The 15,917-nt window shown below is 46.9% G+C and overlaps 2 protein-coding genes across 8 annotated transcripts in view; both read left to right on the top strand.

Annotated features, from left to right (window-relative positions):
* Positions 1-791: 791 nt before the first annotated feature.
* On the top strand, positions 792-4,209 carry LOC119164484 (heat shock protein 68). Its single transcript, XM_037416681.2, has one exon. The coding sequence runs from the start codon at positions 1,596-1,598 to the stop codon at positions 3,444-3,446; it is 1,851 nt and encodes a 616-aa protein (XP_037272578.2). The 5' UTR covers positions 792-1,595; the 3' UTR covers positions 3,447-4,209.
* A 6,586-nt stretch (positions 4,210-10,795) lies between these two features.
* Positions 10,796-15,917, top strand: part of LOC119187166 (uncharacterized) — a 395,971-nt gene continuing 390,849 nt past the window's right edge. For 5 of the 7 annotated variants that reach the window (XM_075871836.1, XM_075871840.1, XM_075871838.1 and 2 more), the window contains exon 1: positions 10,813-11,130. In XM_075871836.1, the coding sequence (XP_075727951.1) occupies positions 11,023-11,130 (108 nt within the window). In that variant the 5' untranslated portion in view covers positions 10,813-11,022. Of the gene's footprint in view, positions 11,131-15,917 lie in introns of all 7 variants that reach the window. The other 2 variants (XR_012885620.1, XM_075871837.1) reach the window with 2 other exon arrangements.

The following is a 15,917-nucleotide window of genomic DNA, read 5'->3' as shown; positions in this document are numbered from 1 at the left end:
TCTCGCTCGTCCCTTGCCGAAGTGCGACGCTCTGGTGACACCGGCGCTTGATGACAAGGGTGCGGCCACGGAGCAGTCAACCCGCATCGGAGACGCCATGCTCCATGCGGGGCATGGCCAGCCCGTCCAGCGAAGAGCGTGCGCCGAGACGCGATGCTCGACGCAACCGTGACCATTAGCCAGGCCACGTTCATCGCCGTGTCGAACGGCTGACCGTGGAGACGCCTCGCCGAGATCCGCGATGCCCTCGGCAAGGAAGAGAACAGCAGGCCAGGCCGCGCCCCGAGATGCAGTACTCGTGCTGGCAATGCCGCCCAAGCTGGTGGTTGGACGGCAGCAGCGTGGACGGCCGCGTTCCCTGGCCGGAACCTGGCTCGCCTGCGTCCGACGCTTCGGCCCGCTGTCTCCCGTCTGCCGCTGCTTCGGCTCGTCCCCAGCCACAAAGCCCACTGCCACGTGATGGTCGCCCGTGGCCCAATCGTGGCACGCCACCTCTATGGGCCACCACAGGTCATCAGCTGATTCGCTGACACTCACGCGCACATTACACGCGCCTTGCCCCGCACTTCCGTCGTTGTCGTTTTCTTCACTCATCACAATCTGCTTTCGTGAACTTATTAGCCAAATTAATCATTATTTGGATGTAAAAGAGTGAGTAAGCCAAAGGACCACCCACTGTTTTCAAGCGTTTTCCTGCGCGTTACACAATGCGCGCACATGTTCTCGCCCCAGCAGCAGGCTGATGCACATATCACAGCGAGCCTGCGAAGATGTACATTCCTGGTGAAAATTTCCCAGGCCACGCTTCCTTAGAAATACGTGAGATAGTGTCCCGGGAACTTTTGACTTCCCCTGTACGTTTCCGTCCTTGTGATTTGCCTTAAGCGATGACGCTCCCGCATTTTCTGCGACACAAGCTTCCTAACGTGATCACGTAAAGAATTTTGAATGCTTGTTACAGCCGTTTTTAGGTTGAAACAAACTACAACACCTGCGGCTCATATCCGCATTCCGTAAGCTGTGGTATGTGGTTATGTGCCACACGTGACCGTAGGAAAGGATTTCGTGAGGTACGCGACAAGAATATCGCACTATTCATGTAATGGCCGGTTCACCATGTTCACCCTATTCACTAGTGCCTTCCTATGTAAATTTTTGTATTTTGCAAGTTAAGGGATCACAACGAGAATGTCAAGACGTATGGAGATAGATGTGTCAAGGTGCCATGTATGATGTTTTTTGAACAGCTAGCTTTCGACATGACCTGTCAGGTACATTTTTTTTCCAATCCGCGCACCGTCTTCCACTATAAATCTGTTTATTATTCTCATAGTGTGCAAATATCACCTACACCATGAAAACTGTGTAGTGCCGGGATTGGACACGTTTTAAAAATGACGAAGTGCTCAGCCGAGCGCGCGCACTCGGCAGTGTACGCTGTGCGTTGAAACGCACCGCCACCTAAGGGGAAGTTCGAGAGATCGCGAGCGCCGGGTTCACCTGAGTGCACCACAAGCCTCCTGTTTGCCGAGTTCTGGCACGTCGGCATCGCTGTCAGTGGACGCCGAAGGGGCAGCTGCAGTTCCAGAGCTGTCATGGCTGCCGATCCGAACGATGCTGCCATCGGGATCGACCTGGGCACCACCTACTCGTGCGTGGGCATCTTCCAGTGCGGCAAAGTTGAGATCATCGCAAACGACCAAGGCAACCGAACGACTCCCAGCTACGTCGCTTTCACTGAGACCGAGCGACTCATCGGTGACCCGGCCAAGGCACAGGTGGCTTTAAACCCGGAGAACACCGTGTTCGGCTCTAAGCGACTCATCGGGCGCACGTTCGACGACCCCAAGCTTCAGGACGACCTCAAGCACTTGCCCTTCCGCGTCGTTAACGACAAGAATGCGCCCAAGATTAAGGTAACCTACAAGGGCGAGGAGAGGGCGTTCAACCCGGAGGAGATATCGGCCATGATACTGACCAAGATGCGGGAGACTGCCGAGGCCTACATCGGTAAGAAGGTCACGCTCGCCTGCGTCACTGTGCCGGCCTACTTCAACGATTCGCAGCGACAGGCGACCAAGGACGCCAGCGCTATCGCTGGTCTACAGGTGCCCAAGCTGCTGAATGAACCAACGGCCGCTGCCCTGGCCTACGGCCTGGACAAGGTAACCAGAGGCGAGAAGCTTGTTCTCATTGTCGACCTTGGTGGTGGCACGTTCGACGTTTCCCTTTTGTCCATCAAGAACTCGCAGACGTTTAACGTGCTCGCGACGGCGGGAGACACACACCTCGGGGGAGAGGACTTCGACAGCCGCCTTGTCGACTACTTAATTGGCGAGATCAAACGCAAGTTCGGCAAGGACATATCCAACAAGGCGCGCGCCGTGCGTCGACTGCGAACCGCGGCCGAACGGGCCAAACGCATCCTCTCCTCGACCACAGAGACAAGCATCGAGATTGACGCGCTTTACGAAGGTACCGACTTTTACACCAAAATAACGCGCGCCCGGTTCGAGCAGCTGTGCCTGGACCTCTTCAAGAGCATACTGGGACCAATCCAGAGGGCGCTGGACGACTCCAAGACTGACAAGATGAAGGTAGATGACATTGTTCTGGTTGGAGGATCGACGCGCATTCCCCGAGTCCAGAAGCTCGTCAAGGAGTTCTTTAAAGACAAGGAGCCTTGTTGCAACATCAACCCGGACGAGGCGATTGCCTATGGGGCGGCAGTCAGCGCCGCCTTGTCGGCTGGCGCCAAGGACAAGACCATCAAGGATGTGAAGCTTCTGGACGTGGCACCGTTGTCTTTAGGCATCGAAACGGCGGGTGGCGTCATGACCAAGATCATCAGCCGAAACACCAAGGTGCCGTGCAGGACTTCCAAACCGTTTACAACGTATGCGGACAACCAGACTGGAGTCACCATCCAGGTCTACGAAGGCGAGCGTTCTATGACCAAGGACAACCATCATCTAGGTCGCTTCGAGCTAACCGGCATACCACCAGCTCCGCGGGGCGTGCCCAAGATCGAAGTGGCCTTCGATATTGACCACAATGGCATCCTAAACGTGTCGGCCAGGGACGAGAGCACGGGGCATGCAAAGTCCATCCGCATCACGAACGAGAAAGGTCGTCTTTCTGACGCTGACATCGAGCGCCTGCTCAAGGAAGCAGAGTTGTACCGATTGGAGGACATTGAGCAAAGGGAGCGGGTCGCCTCGAAGAACTCGCTGCAGAGCTACATTTTCAGCGTTCAGCAGACCATTAAGGAAGTTGTTAGTGACAAGATATCGTCTGAGGAGAAGGAGAAAGCGCTGGCCAAGTGTAAAGAAGCCAACGAGTGGCTAGAAGGCAACCCGAACTCGGTGGCGGCGGACATACAAGCGAAGCTAAAAGAGGTTCAGGAGGTCTGTTCACCGTTCATGATCAAGATGCACATTGGCTGAAATAACGGCTGCGAAACCAAAGTGACGACGGCGCATCTTGCATTCATCAGGGGTGGGCGCGTCCCTACTCTCTCGCCCTCCTCGCCAATCGTCCCGGAAACGGCCGACTTAAAGCAAGGAAATAAATCTCCAGTCACGCGCTTGGGTCCCCTAAGTCATGCGTGGTCCAACGTGGGGCCTTGTATTGTGAATACAATTATCGTGCACGACCAGAGTGTCGTTTTTTTGTTTTGCGCGGAGAGGAGCACAGACTGAATGAAGGACGTGCGAGACGCTATTTACCGGCGGGACACACTCCCGAAGATTAAGCATTAAATCGATGAAAATCATGCACGTTCTGTCATTTCCACGTATTGATCTCTTTCTTCCAGATATATTCGCGAAGCCTGGCTGTGGTTTTGCGCGCTTTTCCGCTCAGTGAAGTGCCTTTTCACTCCAAGACTGTATACTTGAAATAAAAATGTGTCGTTCTCCACGTACCTTGGCAATCGACGTGATGCGAAGCATGCGGAGGGAAGGTGACTGTTGTATTATTTTTATTGAGTGAAACGTTACGAAGTGGCGCTAAAGATACGTCCAAATGCACGCACATACGCGCGTTAAACATATCCAGCAGTATTCAGTTCTGTAAGGATGCTAACAGCAATATGGATATAATGCTACTCACCCAGAAAGCCGAAATTACCGCTTTTCTAACAAAATTTCTCTCGCTTACACAAAATAATTAAGACTATTCAAGATTTTGTGTGACACGTCAGTTAGAGCTATATTTGTAGAGACCAGTGTTAGTTAAGCATAATTTTCATCAACATTATAATTATCAGCCTGACTATGACCACAGCAAAGTAAAAGCCTCTCCCATGAGAGGCTTTTACTCGGTCCTGTGCTTTTGCTGCCTCCTTATACCTGCAAACTTTTCCATTTCATTTGCCCTCCTACATTTATGTCTCCCTCTCACGCGTTTGCCTTTTCTTCAAATTCACTCAGTTACCCTTAATGACCATACTTTATAGGTGCCAGGCCCATGTCCGTTTCTTCTTGATTCAGCTATGATATCATTTACCCCCGTTTTTCCCCTCACGCACTTTGCACTCTTCCTGTCCCATAAGGTATGCCTGATATACTCGTGATAAGGGGTGGGGTACATTATTCTATTTTTTGTTTCCTTTTGCCCCACAATAAAGGTATGTATACCTCTTAAGGTTACACCTATCACTTTATTTTCTATCGCTGGCTGCATCGTCCTCAATTCAGTTAAACCCTGTTTTTAAGCCTCCGTGTAAGGGCCAGTAAAATGCAGCTGTTAAACACCTTCCTGTTGAGGGTTAGTGGTAGAATACCATTCATGATTTGAGAATGCTTGCCGAACGTGCTCCACCCTATCCGTATTCTTCTGGTTATTTCACTTTCACGATTCGGCTCCGTGGTTAGTACCTGTCCTAAGTAGGCGTATTTCTTTACAGTATCCAGCGTTTTGCCACCTATTGTAAAGCGCCGCTCTCTGCAGAGACTGTTGCACATTAGCTTTAAGCATATTAATTTTCAGATCTACTCTATTGCTTTCCCTGTACAGTAATCATGAGCTGTAATTCGTAATCCGTCGCATAAGTTGTTCATCGATGCAGGTTACCAACATACCCTCCATTAACTCTTCTCCCCAACTATTCCCAATCTATGGTCTTGACAGCCTCATGGAAACAAGCGGTAAATAGCTTTGAAAAGATCGTGTCTCCTTGCCTTACACCCTTCCGTATTGGGATTCTGTCGCTTTCTATATGGAGGATTACGGTGGCTGTGGATCCACTGTAGATCTCTTCCAGTATGTTTATGTAGGCTTCATCGATATCCTGATTCTGCAGTACCTACATAAAAGCTGATATTTCGACCGAATCACATGTGTTCTCGTAACCGATGAGTGCTATGTATAAGGGTTGGTCGTATTCCGCGCGTTGCTGTATCACCTGATCGATATCATGAATAGGGTCTATTGTTGAGTAGCCTGCACGAAATCATGCTTGGTCCTTTAGTCGATTGAAGTCTAATTTCATTTTAATTCTATTAGCTATTATTTTTGTTAATATCTTGTAGACAACGAACAGTTAGTTGATCGACCTGCCATTTTACAACTCCTTGACGTCCCCTTTCTCATACGATGTTGGCATTCTTCCAAGATTCTGGTACCCTCCCCGTCAAGAGACACGTCGTATACAGGGTGGCCAGTTTTTCTAACACAATCTCTTCCCTACCGTAGAATAGGTCTGACATTACTTTATCCCCACCAGCTGATTTTCCTCTTTGAATTTCCTCAAGAGCCCTAGAAAAATTTTAAGATTGTATTATTTGAACAAAAGTGAAGTAATTAATAATAGATAGCAGTAATACGTTACTCTTCGTATTCAGCGCCAATCGCCACACTCCATTAGGAAGTTAATTATAGCGCGAGAACAGAACGACGACGCAAAGACAAGAAGGACACGAAGGACACTTCTTGTCTCTGCGTCGTCATTCTATTCTCGCGCTTTAACTATCGTCATGTCATACCAACTAGCCCAAGCTGCCACACTCCCATTAAGAAGTTTTTCACACTTATGCTCTCGAATGTATAATGATTTCGCCATCTTTATTAAGAAATGCTGAGTTTGCACTCATGGACAGGCTTCCCAAGATATTAGCGTGGCAGATAATTAATCTTTGCTAAGAGACCTGAGCCAACGCGGTGCTGGACTTCTTTAATGGCCGGAGAAAAAGTCGCCAATGAAAGTGGCCGTCACACTTTTCGCTGATACGGACGGTATTAGCGTATTATCCGCGCAACAAATCAGCAGTACCGTAAACTGGGCAAGTCGGTATTCAGTCAATATGTTAAAGCGCGAAAAGAGCAAGAAGACTTACTAAGACACACTTAATTAATTACAGGACACAGAATCGACAACGAAAGTGGTCGTCACACTTTTCGCCGATACACCGATGGTATTGACGTATTTTCTGAGCGGAAACAGCAGTATACTGTTGAGTGGTTAAGTTGTTATGCAGTCATTATGTTAAAACGTGAAAAGAGAAAAAAAAAACTCAATGAGACACATGTAAGACAGAATGGCCAATGAAAGTGGCCGCCGCATTTTTCGCCTATACGGAAGGTATTAACGTATTTTCCACGCAGCGAGTCAGCAGCATGCGGTAAACTGGGCAAGTTGGTATTCAATCATTATGTTAAAGCGCTAAAAGAGCAAGAACTTCTCACTGAAACGGACGCTATTAAAGTTATTTCCGCGCAGCAAATCAGCAGTACTGTAAACTGCGCAAGACACACTTAAGACAGGACACAGAATCTCCAATGAAAGCAGCCGTCGCACGTTTCGCCGATACCGATGGTAATAATGTATTTTCCGTGAAGCGAATCAACAGTATACTGTAAAATGGACGGGTTATTATTCAGTCACTATGTTAAATTATGAAAAGAGCAAGAAGACTTAATAAGACAAACTCAAGACAGCACCAGAGTCGGCACTGAAAGGGGCCTTTGTACTTTTCGCTGGAACGGACGGTGATTTAACGAAATTTCCGCGAAGAAAATCAGCAGTAGTGTAAACGGGGCAAGTTGGTATTCATTCACTATGTTACAGTGCAAAAAGAGCAATAAAACTTACTAAGGCATACTCAAGACAGCACACGAATCACCAATGAAAGCGGCCGTCACACTTTCCACAGATACAGATGGTATTGACGTATTTTCCGCGCAGCAAATCAGCAGTACTGTAAACTGGGCAAGTTGGTATTTGTTCACTATGTTACAGTGCAAAAAGAGCAAGAAAATTTACCTGGGTCCACTTATGACAGGACACAGAGTTGCCAACGAAAGCGACCGTCGCACTTTCCGCCGATACGGACAGTATTAACGTATTTTCCGCGCAGCAAATCAGCAGTACTGTAAACTGGCCAAGTTGGTACTTGTTCACTATGTTACAGTGGAAAATAGCAAGAAAACTTACCGAGGCACAATTAAAACAGGACACAGAGTCGCCAATGAAAGCGGCCGTTGCCCTTTTCGCCGATACCGGCGGTATTAACGTATTTTCTGTACGGCAAACTGGGCAAGTTGGTATTCGTTCACTATGTATACAGCACGAAAAGAGCGAGAAAACTTACCAAGGCACATTTATGACAGGACACAAAGTTGCCAATGCAAGTGGCCATTGCGCTTTCCGCCGCTACAGACAGTATTTACGCATTTTCCGCGCAGCAAATCAACAGTACTATAAACTGGGCATATTGGTATTCAATCACTATGTTACCGTGCGAAAAGAACAAAAACACCTACTAAGGTACACTTAGGACTCGACACAGATTCGCCAATGAAAACAGACGTCGCACTTTTCGCCGATACCGATGGTATTAACGTATTTTCCGTGCGGCAAATGAGCAGTATATTGTAAACTTGGCGCGTTGTTATTTAGTATTTATGTTATAACGCGAAAAAAAAAACAAGAAAAGTTGCTAAGGCAAACAAAGTACGGTCCTTTGTGTGCCTTAGTAAGCTTTCTCTTCTTTTCGCGCTGTAACATAATTAGTTAGCAGCGCTACCTTTGCTTCAACTAGGGAGACAAAGTGGAAGCGTTACATTGCAAGTGTTTAGTGACTTGTATAAATATACAGGTAATTGTGTATTTCATAGCGAAGCATAACAAAACATCACGCTTCTGTTCGCACAGTGGAATCACTTGGGTACCTCTAAATATAAAAAAAGCATACGATTGAGGTCAATATATAAAAATATTCGAAAAATCGAAAAATGAGCAGTTCTATCTACTTAGGTGCAAAAGGTCGCCATGTAAATGTGTAGATTCACCTTGAAGATGCAATGGTTAAGAACATGCTAAATTTCGCTCGAAATGGCTAAATTTTCCTTTTTACCGCTGTGACCTAAAAATCGCCTGAATCTGGCAAATTTCCTTTGAGTTGGCAGCCTTGCCATATACGTATTACTTATTCTTTTCCTTCTCTACATGTTATACCGCATTGCAGCAGAAGATTTTGCATGGAGCTTTTAAAAAATATATACCAGCACTCAAGAGTGCAAGACGTGACATGGACTAACAACTAAGTGTTTAGAAAAAAATGCGCCACGATTTAATGTACGATACATGTATTCTACCAAAATTAACTTTTTTTCATTTCATTCCATGTATTCTACCATGGGAGAACATTTAGCGGTCCCTTGTATGGTACCTGTGCGTTTAGAAAAAATTGGGGTCTTTAAGAGTTGAACGTAATAGCGATATTCCGTTCCTTGTGCGTACTTGACACACTTAGTGTATGAAATCTTTTCGAACTTGCTTCTGCACCCACTACGTGGCCTACGGGTGCAGTAGCGTGTGTGACTTAAGGCACTGCAATTTAACCAAATGCCGAATACTCTAAACAAAAGTCGGGGAAAAGTCTAAATATGACTGCAGGTTTTCTCGTATCTTAGTACTGCCCTGACCCATTCGTACGCTTCGCGAAACAGTCCATCATGCAAGCGTAACGAGTAGGTGTCTCGCGAAACTTGTACGACGCTAAGCGCACGTGTTAAGGCGAGATCCTATAATGTCCCATACTCTCGTCCGTCCGTCCCGGCCCTAGAACAATGCCAGCTGTAGCCTCATCCAACTGCTATGCCTCATCAATCACGTCATTATGAAAAGACAAAATAAAAAATAATAAAAAAGACCGGCATGTCATATTCAGTCGAAGAAGGAAGGATAAACTTTATTGTTCGAAACGGTCTGGTCGTATGGTTCCGCTTCTACCCTAGGTGGGAGGTCTCCTCATTCCAGGAACCCTTTGGCCTTCGCTGCCTCCTTGGCCTTGGCGACGAGACGCCGTTGCTGATCCAGGTCCTTTGAGGCGAGCTTGGCCTTCCACGATTCGAGAAGGTGTTCGCCTTTTTGAACAGCGTCACAGGCATTCGGCGGATGTGATAGGTCTGTATGTGTATTGCATGAGCACTCGAGGGTCATGTGGACCAACGTGGCAGGTACGGCGCAAATCGGGCAAAAGTATTCGTGTAATGTTGGGTACAATCAGTGCATTAGTATACCGTGTGTATATGTGTTGCTGTGTACCCTTCTTAGAACGGTGCTGTCCTCTTTGTTGTGCTTCGAATGTGGTGGTGGATACTCTTTGCGCGAGCCTATGGCGTTGAAGTATTACGGAGTAGGCTAGTGGTACGGACTTAGCCTCCGCGGACGCAGTCTTGGCGCCTATAGAAAGTGGGAAGGGGAGGCTCCGTCGGCGTAATCGCAGGCCATGGCGTGAGCTGCCTTGTTCTCCTCCAGCCCTTCGTGTTCTCCTCCAGCCCTTCCGAGGCAGTTAATAAATTATCTGGGCCTTCTCACTTCATTGCATTGTTATTTCTTATATACAGCTGAAACCTCGTCATAACGTCTGCTGATCCTTCACAGTATCGGTTATAGCGAAATAAATAAGTTCTTGTGGTGACGCTTTTTTTGGACGACACTTATGCTTTTTATTACGAAACCGATAACGCGAGAGCTGCCGTACCATTGGGTATAGCGAAGAAACATCTGTACATGTTACAGGAAATACGTAGCCGACTTCACTAACAACTACCGTTATTTATTTTTTCTGCTTTAAAGTAGTCGCTTACATCCCCAGAGCAGTATTTGAGCGATTATAGATATGTTATTGCAGTGACATAACAAAGTTTTACTCTAACTACACCAAGCTCTTATGGCTTGCATAGTAGAGAAGGCTGGAGCATTGCGTGATGGCACGGAGGTTGCCATGGGTTCTGCCACATAGCGTTACGTGTTACACCGTGTTGACTTTCAACTGGAGTTGTTTTTAGAAGTTGTCCCCACCGATTCTTCCGTGCTTTTTTCCGTTAAAGGCATTTTGTCTTTGCTTTTTTAGAGGGCCCCTAAACAGCTCCTGAAAAAGCATGAACGAGGATGTTCTTCTCTCCCGGCGTTGCCGTTTGTTCACGTGACTTCAGGATGAAATAAGCTTTTTATTGGTCGATATGCGGTTATATCTGTTGCAAATTGCCACCTATTTTCTTTTTTTCGCCATGCGCTAACAAGACCGAACCGCCTTGTATCACGTGACTAACGATCACGATAAACTGATATTTCACTTCGTTTTCTCGTTTGTGGCTGCGCAAGCGGATATAGCGGCGCACAGCAGAATAGCAGAAAAACGCGAAATCCTGACTGTATCAACGCTTAGTGTGGATATTCAACGTTTTTTATGAATAAATAGGAGGCGAGGAGGGAATAGCGCCTGTAAGAAGGGTAATGAAGGAGAGAGACACTATTGTTCTGCCTTTGAACTCGGTATGGTTACAGTGTCTAGACACTATAGATACTGTAGTATGGTTCAGGGGCTCTTTAAGAGTGCAGTTGAAGGTGGCGGTCGCGAGCCGCGCGAAGTCGAGTCTAGCCGAGCCAATATACTACGAGCCAGTGCAACACTGGTGGGCGTATTTAGTAATTGGTTTGTTTTCCGCCACCATTAGGATTGCGAGTGGGCATATAATCGAGCCGTTATTTTTTTCATTCTACAATATGAACTGATGCCAAACAGTGTTCACGACGATTGCACATTCTATTTTGCACCGAGAACTTCCGTACACATCATAAGATTGCGATGCTTCGGACCTCGTTTCTGCTTCATCAGAGCTGTGAGTATAGGTGTATTTCATTTCTTCAATAGAGATTGCTGTGATATATCCTACGGGAAAGCACGTGGTTACTTGAGCTTTCAGACAGCTAAAGCGCTGATGGTTGGTGATCTCTTGTAGATATAACGCGGCTCGCACCCAACACGTGCGGTGGATATTTTGAGGTACTGGCACATTAATGCGTAACAACCGTATACTTCGTGAAGCGAAAAATGGGATGGGCGTGGGACCAAACAGTCGAACCACGTTTCCATGCTAACAAGATTGACTCGGCCCGACATAAAAAAAAAAAGCCGTTTTAACGAAAATTCAGCCTACTTCTATTACGATCGACCTGGCTACTTCAAAAGAAAAAAAATATTCAACCGGAATAAATAAATTGCGTTTAAACGACTAAAGAAACCAACCTGGTGAACTCCCGAAATCAATGGCATCTTTGACAATTCGCTCTAGCGCGTACAAGAGCGCCCTTGGGGGCCATTTTGTTGAGTGATCGTACAATATCTCTCCGCTTCTATGTGCACTGGTTCGATTATCAGAATATCGCTAGCGCCTCTACGAGAAGCGCGGTTTCCGCTGTGAGCAGTGGAAGGAAATGACATTGACGTTAAAAGCATTCATGTGAGGGCTGTCCACCTGTGTGGAGTTGTGTAGCATCTGTAGCATGTAATATATTTGTGGTGCTTAGAGTGAAATATGTTTACGCTTACTACAACGTCTCGTGTCTTCAATCACGACGAAGATGGCACGATTATTCGAAGCTGCCACGAGTATGATATGCTCGACCGCGAGACCAAGTGGTCACGTCCACGGACTTGAACTAGCGAGGTGACAAGACCACGTGAATGTGTCACGTGACAATGACGCTTAACGTGGTCGTGGAATCAGTCGACACATTCCCGCCGGGAGCGCCATTTCGCTCCCGGGTCGCTTTGCGTCAGTAGTTCACAGCTGTCGTGTTTAGAGGGATTTCGCTAGCGCGCTGTACAACAGTAAATGGGATCGTTTAGCTGAAAGATAAGCTCTTCAATACAAAACTACAATATACACCTGATGCTACTATGCTGTCACTATCCTTGACACTAGAACACTGCAATTGCGCTATGGCTTGTGATGTGGCAATCAGTCACCACGGCGCATAGTCGCCTTCCACTTTTTGTTTAAACACCTACTGATGACTGTTTTTTGGCGGAAACACTTCCATACAAATGACATAATAAAGCGAAGCTTTCGTGTCAAAACTTCATGGCTCTGTCTTGACGGGTACGCTGTGCGTTTACAACCAATATGAGCATGTACTACATGGCTACTCGTTACGCATACGCAAGACTTCCCGCAAATTCGCTTACCAAATTTCTTTCCAAAATGGTTGTCATCGGCGGGTGAAGAGTACACAAAATGCGGGATTCGCTCACCCGCTCAACGACTGAGCTCGCCTAATGTTCATTCTTAGGATATGATATTTTGTCGTGGTTTCCGTTACGGTTGTTTAACGACGATACTGAGGCACTGAGCTAGACAAAGACCATATGATTGGAGGTTCGACTGTGGTTCCTTGTGGAATTTTTTTCTAGATAAGCGAATGCACATTGACATATGTGCGTAGCAATGAAGCGAAATGTTGACTCACATGAAACACTACTGCTTTCTAGGGTCCTGCAGTTACCGCCTTGAAATTTCACAGTGTATTTTATGCAGGGGGGGGGGGTAAGTACACGTGGTAAGCGATGGCCGCAAGGCGGAAACATAAATTTTCTTTGTTTTTTCGTCAATAGATAAAAGAACGCCTTTGGGATCACGCTTCCAACGTCGTCGCATTTCAGCTGCCCATTTCTTCGACGACATCACGAACACCCTAACTTAAGGTTAAGGGAAAACATGTTTTTAGGTCATTGATTAGGTCTGGTCTGTATCAGAGTCTTCTAGAAGCACGCCTTGGTCATCAGGGTGACGAGAGATGAATGACACGAGTCTTCCTAATACATGGCGTCGACGGTACTTCGAATGTACGACTATGTGTTGCACCTCGCTGGTCTCGCTACAGGTCCGCGAAATTGCGGCTTCAGATAGTAACCAAACTGGTTCTAAGAGAGAGGAAGGAAGAAAAAAGTGAGCCCCGTAACTGTCTGCTTCAGCGAGCGACACCTCAACAGTAGCTCACAAGGGATGGGGGTGAAAAGGGATTAAAAAGATAGGAATAAAGGTGTAGAGAGAGAGAACAAGTATGCCAGAGAGCGACGACATATCGAGGGGATAGGAAAGATAGGACAGACGGAAACACGATCACAGGAGTCCGAGGACGGGCCACCACTTGCGCGAGCTCTTGCCGGCGTCAGCAGATGGCGTAGAGCAAGTCCAGTCGATCAGAGCTACACTGTCGTCGGAGGTCGGCGTCAGGAGATGACGTAGAGCGAGCCCAGTCGGCCAGAGCTACGCTGACATCGGAGATCGCGAGGGCACAACTGGTCGGCACGGAATCCAGCGAGCGAATCCAAGGTCGTAAACCTTTGATGCCACATGCCACTCGTGCAGTGTAAAAACAGTTGGCGTAGCTCTGGAGTTCATTCGATGCCGCGTTGGAACCTTGACGTTACAGGTCTTGCAATCGGAACGTAGAGAAAGGCTTATTTCAAGTGCTGTCCAGGAGTTTTATAGGCCTTCTGTTTTCTCATGGCAGACCGTCTCGTACAGAAATCACCCCTGAACTGTAGCTTTAGTGCACCGCACCAGTTACTTCCAATCGGATACAAAACTGAAACAAAACCTGCCATTTGCACTTATATAGTAAAGTTTCACATGGACAGATAGAAAAAATGAGTTTGCGGGGACTTCGACAAACAGATTTGAAATAAGCAGACAGCAACTACGCTGATATAAAACGGTGGTTATCATTGCTTATCAGTTATAAAACATGGACAGAAAAGCGTGAAAACGCAAGCACCCACTTCAAAACAATATAAAAGGAAGAAAATAGAAAGAAAATACTTCAAAGAGAGACGTATGGCAGATGTGAACTGAGAGTACAAGCCCACGTGCCGGTTATCATCGCTTGTCAGTTAATAAAACATGGACAGAAAAGCGTGAAAACGCAAGCACCCACTTCAAAACAATATAAAAGGAAGAAAATAGAAAGGAAATACTTCAAAGAGAGACGTATAGCAGATGTGAACTGAGAGTACAAGCCCACGTGCCAAACAGCTATGAGTAAAAGGCTGCGAGAAATTAATCCGAAGGAAGGAAAGTCCTGTACCTAGACAAAGTGACCGATAGCGCGTTTCCACAATTGCTCCAGCCATGTTTTTTATCTCATTTCTTTTTCTATAGTATCGTTTTACTTTTACCAATCACATCAGATCCCTTCAACTGTGACTGAAACACGGCCTCGCTGTAGTGGTTGGCAGAAAGATCATCCATTGATTTGCGAACTTCACTGCTGCGTCGCTGTAGTGATTACTGAGACATCTGGCAGCACGGTCCAGGAAATAAATGACGTAAGGTAATCGTGTGTACGACATGGTCAAAGTCGTGTGTGTAGGGCATGGTCAATAAAACGGAATCAATTCTTCGCTTACGCTCGAAGATGGAAACGAAAGTTCGGTGAGCCAGCAAGGCAACAAACTGATGTTTACCTTTTTTTCTCGTGTGCACCACTGACAATTTATTTCTAATAGCATGCGTTTTGAAGCGTGGCGGGTGTTAATGCTCCTTATCCCTTCATTGTTTGTAATCAATACTTAACTTGTGATTTATCGATAAGATTGACGCTCCTTAGGCCAGCACCCCGCCGTCGCTGTCGAGGCCTTCACCGCATCCCCACTGCCCGCCCCAGCGTTTCTAAAATCAGCTCAGTTTCGCCGCTCCCAATCGACGCCTGCTCTCCGAAGTGGACGCGACAGCCGATGCAGCAAACAGCTACGCTGCAGTTCTATCTTGCAACCAAGGAAGTTAAAAAAAAAGAAAACAACAACGCTGGAGTGGAAATTCTTGCCCACGGGTGAAGCCGTGCCGACCGTAAGATGGCGGCTGCGGCAGCCATCTTACTAGGGGCATATTCAGCTGTTGTCATTCAACAATTGAGAAGGAGCGTTTTCCTCGCACGCCCAACAAGTTTAACGTGGCCACCATTTCGGGGTCGGATAGTGCTCAAAATGCGTCATTGTGCTGCTAGTTTTCTTTAGTTGTAGCCTCAAATTAAAGCCAAACTCCATTGTAGATTAAAACACCGATACGTGTTTGTGTGCGTTAATTCTTCGGAAACAACTACCTTTTAATTTATAATTACGTAGCCTTTAGACTAACAAATGAAAGCCACTTTATGTCTAAGTGGTCAATACCAGAAAATAGCATGTTTCGGAGATCTTTGGAGGGCAAAAGCTGGTTTTAACTACTGCTGGCTAAGCATTGCGGGAGCTTCCACTTTTTTTAATCACCTTGCTTGCGCCACGTCTCATGCGTTTTGAAATCACGCACAGAGTGCGGTGAGAGCGAACGCTGAGAAACGGGCAACGCGTGGCAAGCGTCTACTCCTCGCGCGTGTGGGCTCGCTGCGGCAGGTGCGTCTCCTCCGCGCTCCTGTCAACTGCGTGGGCCGGCTCTGTACTGCTACTGAAAGCGTTGTCCCACCGTACTACTCTCATGAAAGCCAGCAGCGAAGTCAACGTGCAGTATAGTTAGCGTCCCACTTCTAATGAGCTTCGATCATCGGTTAATATTGATACGCAACAGCCGGCACAGCCTGTCTGCAAGAAAGAGAAAAACGACGTTGGGGGCTGGTTGTTGATGAACTG

This window comes from Rhipicephalus microplus, chromosome 8 (assembly GCF_043290135.1).
Source record: "Rhipicephalus microplus isolate Deutch F79 chromosome 8, USDA_Rmic, whole genome shotgun sequence".
In the NCBI taxonomy this organism is placed as follows: domain Eukaryota; kingdom Metazoa; phylum Arthropoda; class Arachnida; order Ixodida; family Ixodidae; genus Rhipicephalus; species Rhipicephalus microplus.
The sequence above is the reverse complement of the archived record's forward strand: the minus strand, read 5'-3'. Positions and strand labels throughout refer to the sequence as shown.

Bases quoted from the DNA above. Each gene is read 5' to 3' on its own strand.
- LOC119164484 (XM_037416681.2), top strand. From the start codon at position 1,596: ATGGCTGCCGATCCGAACGATGCTGCCATCGGGATCGACCTGGGCACC.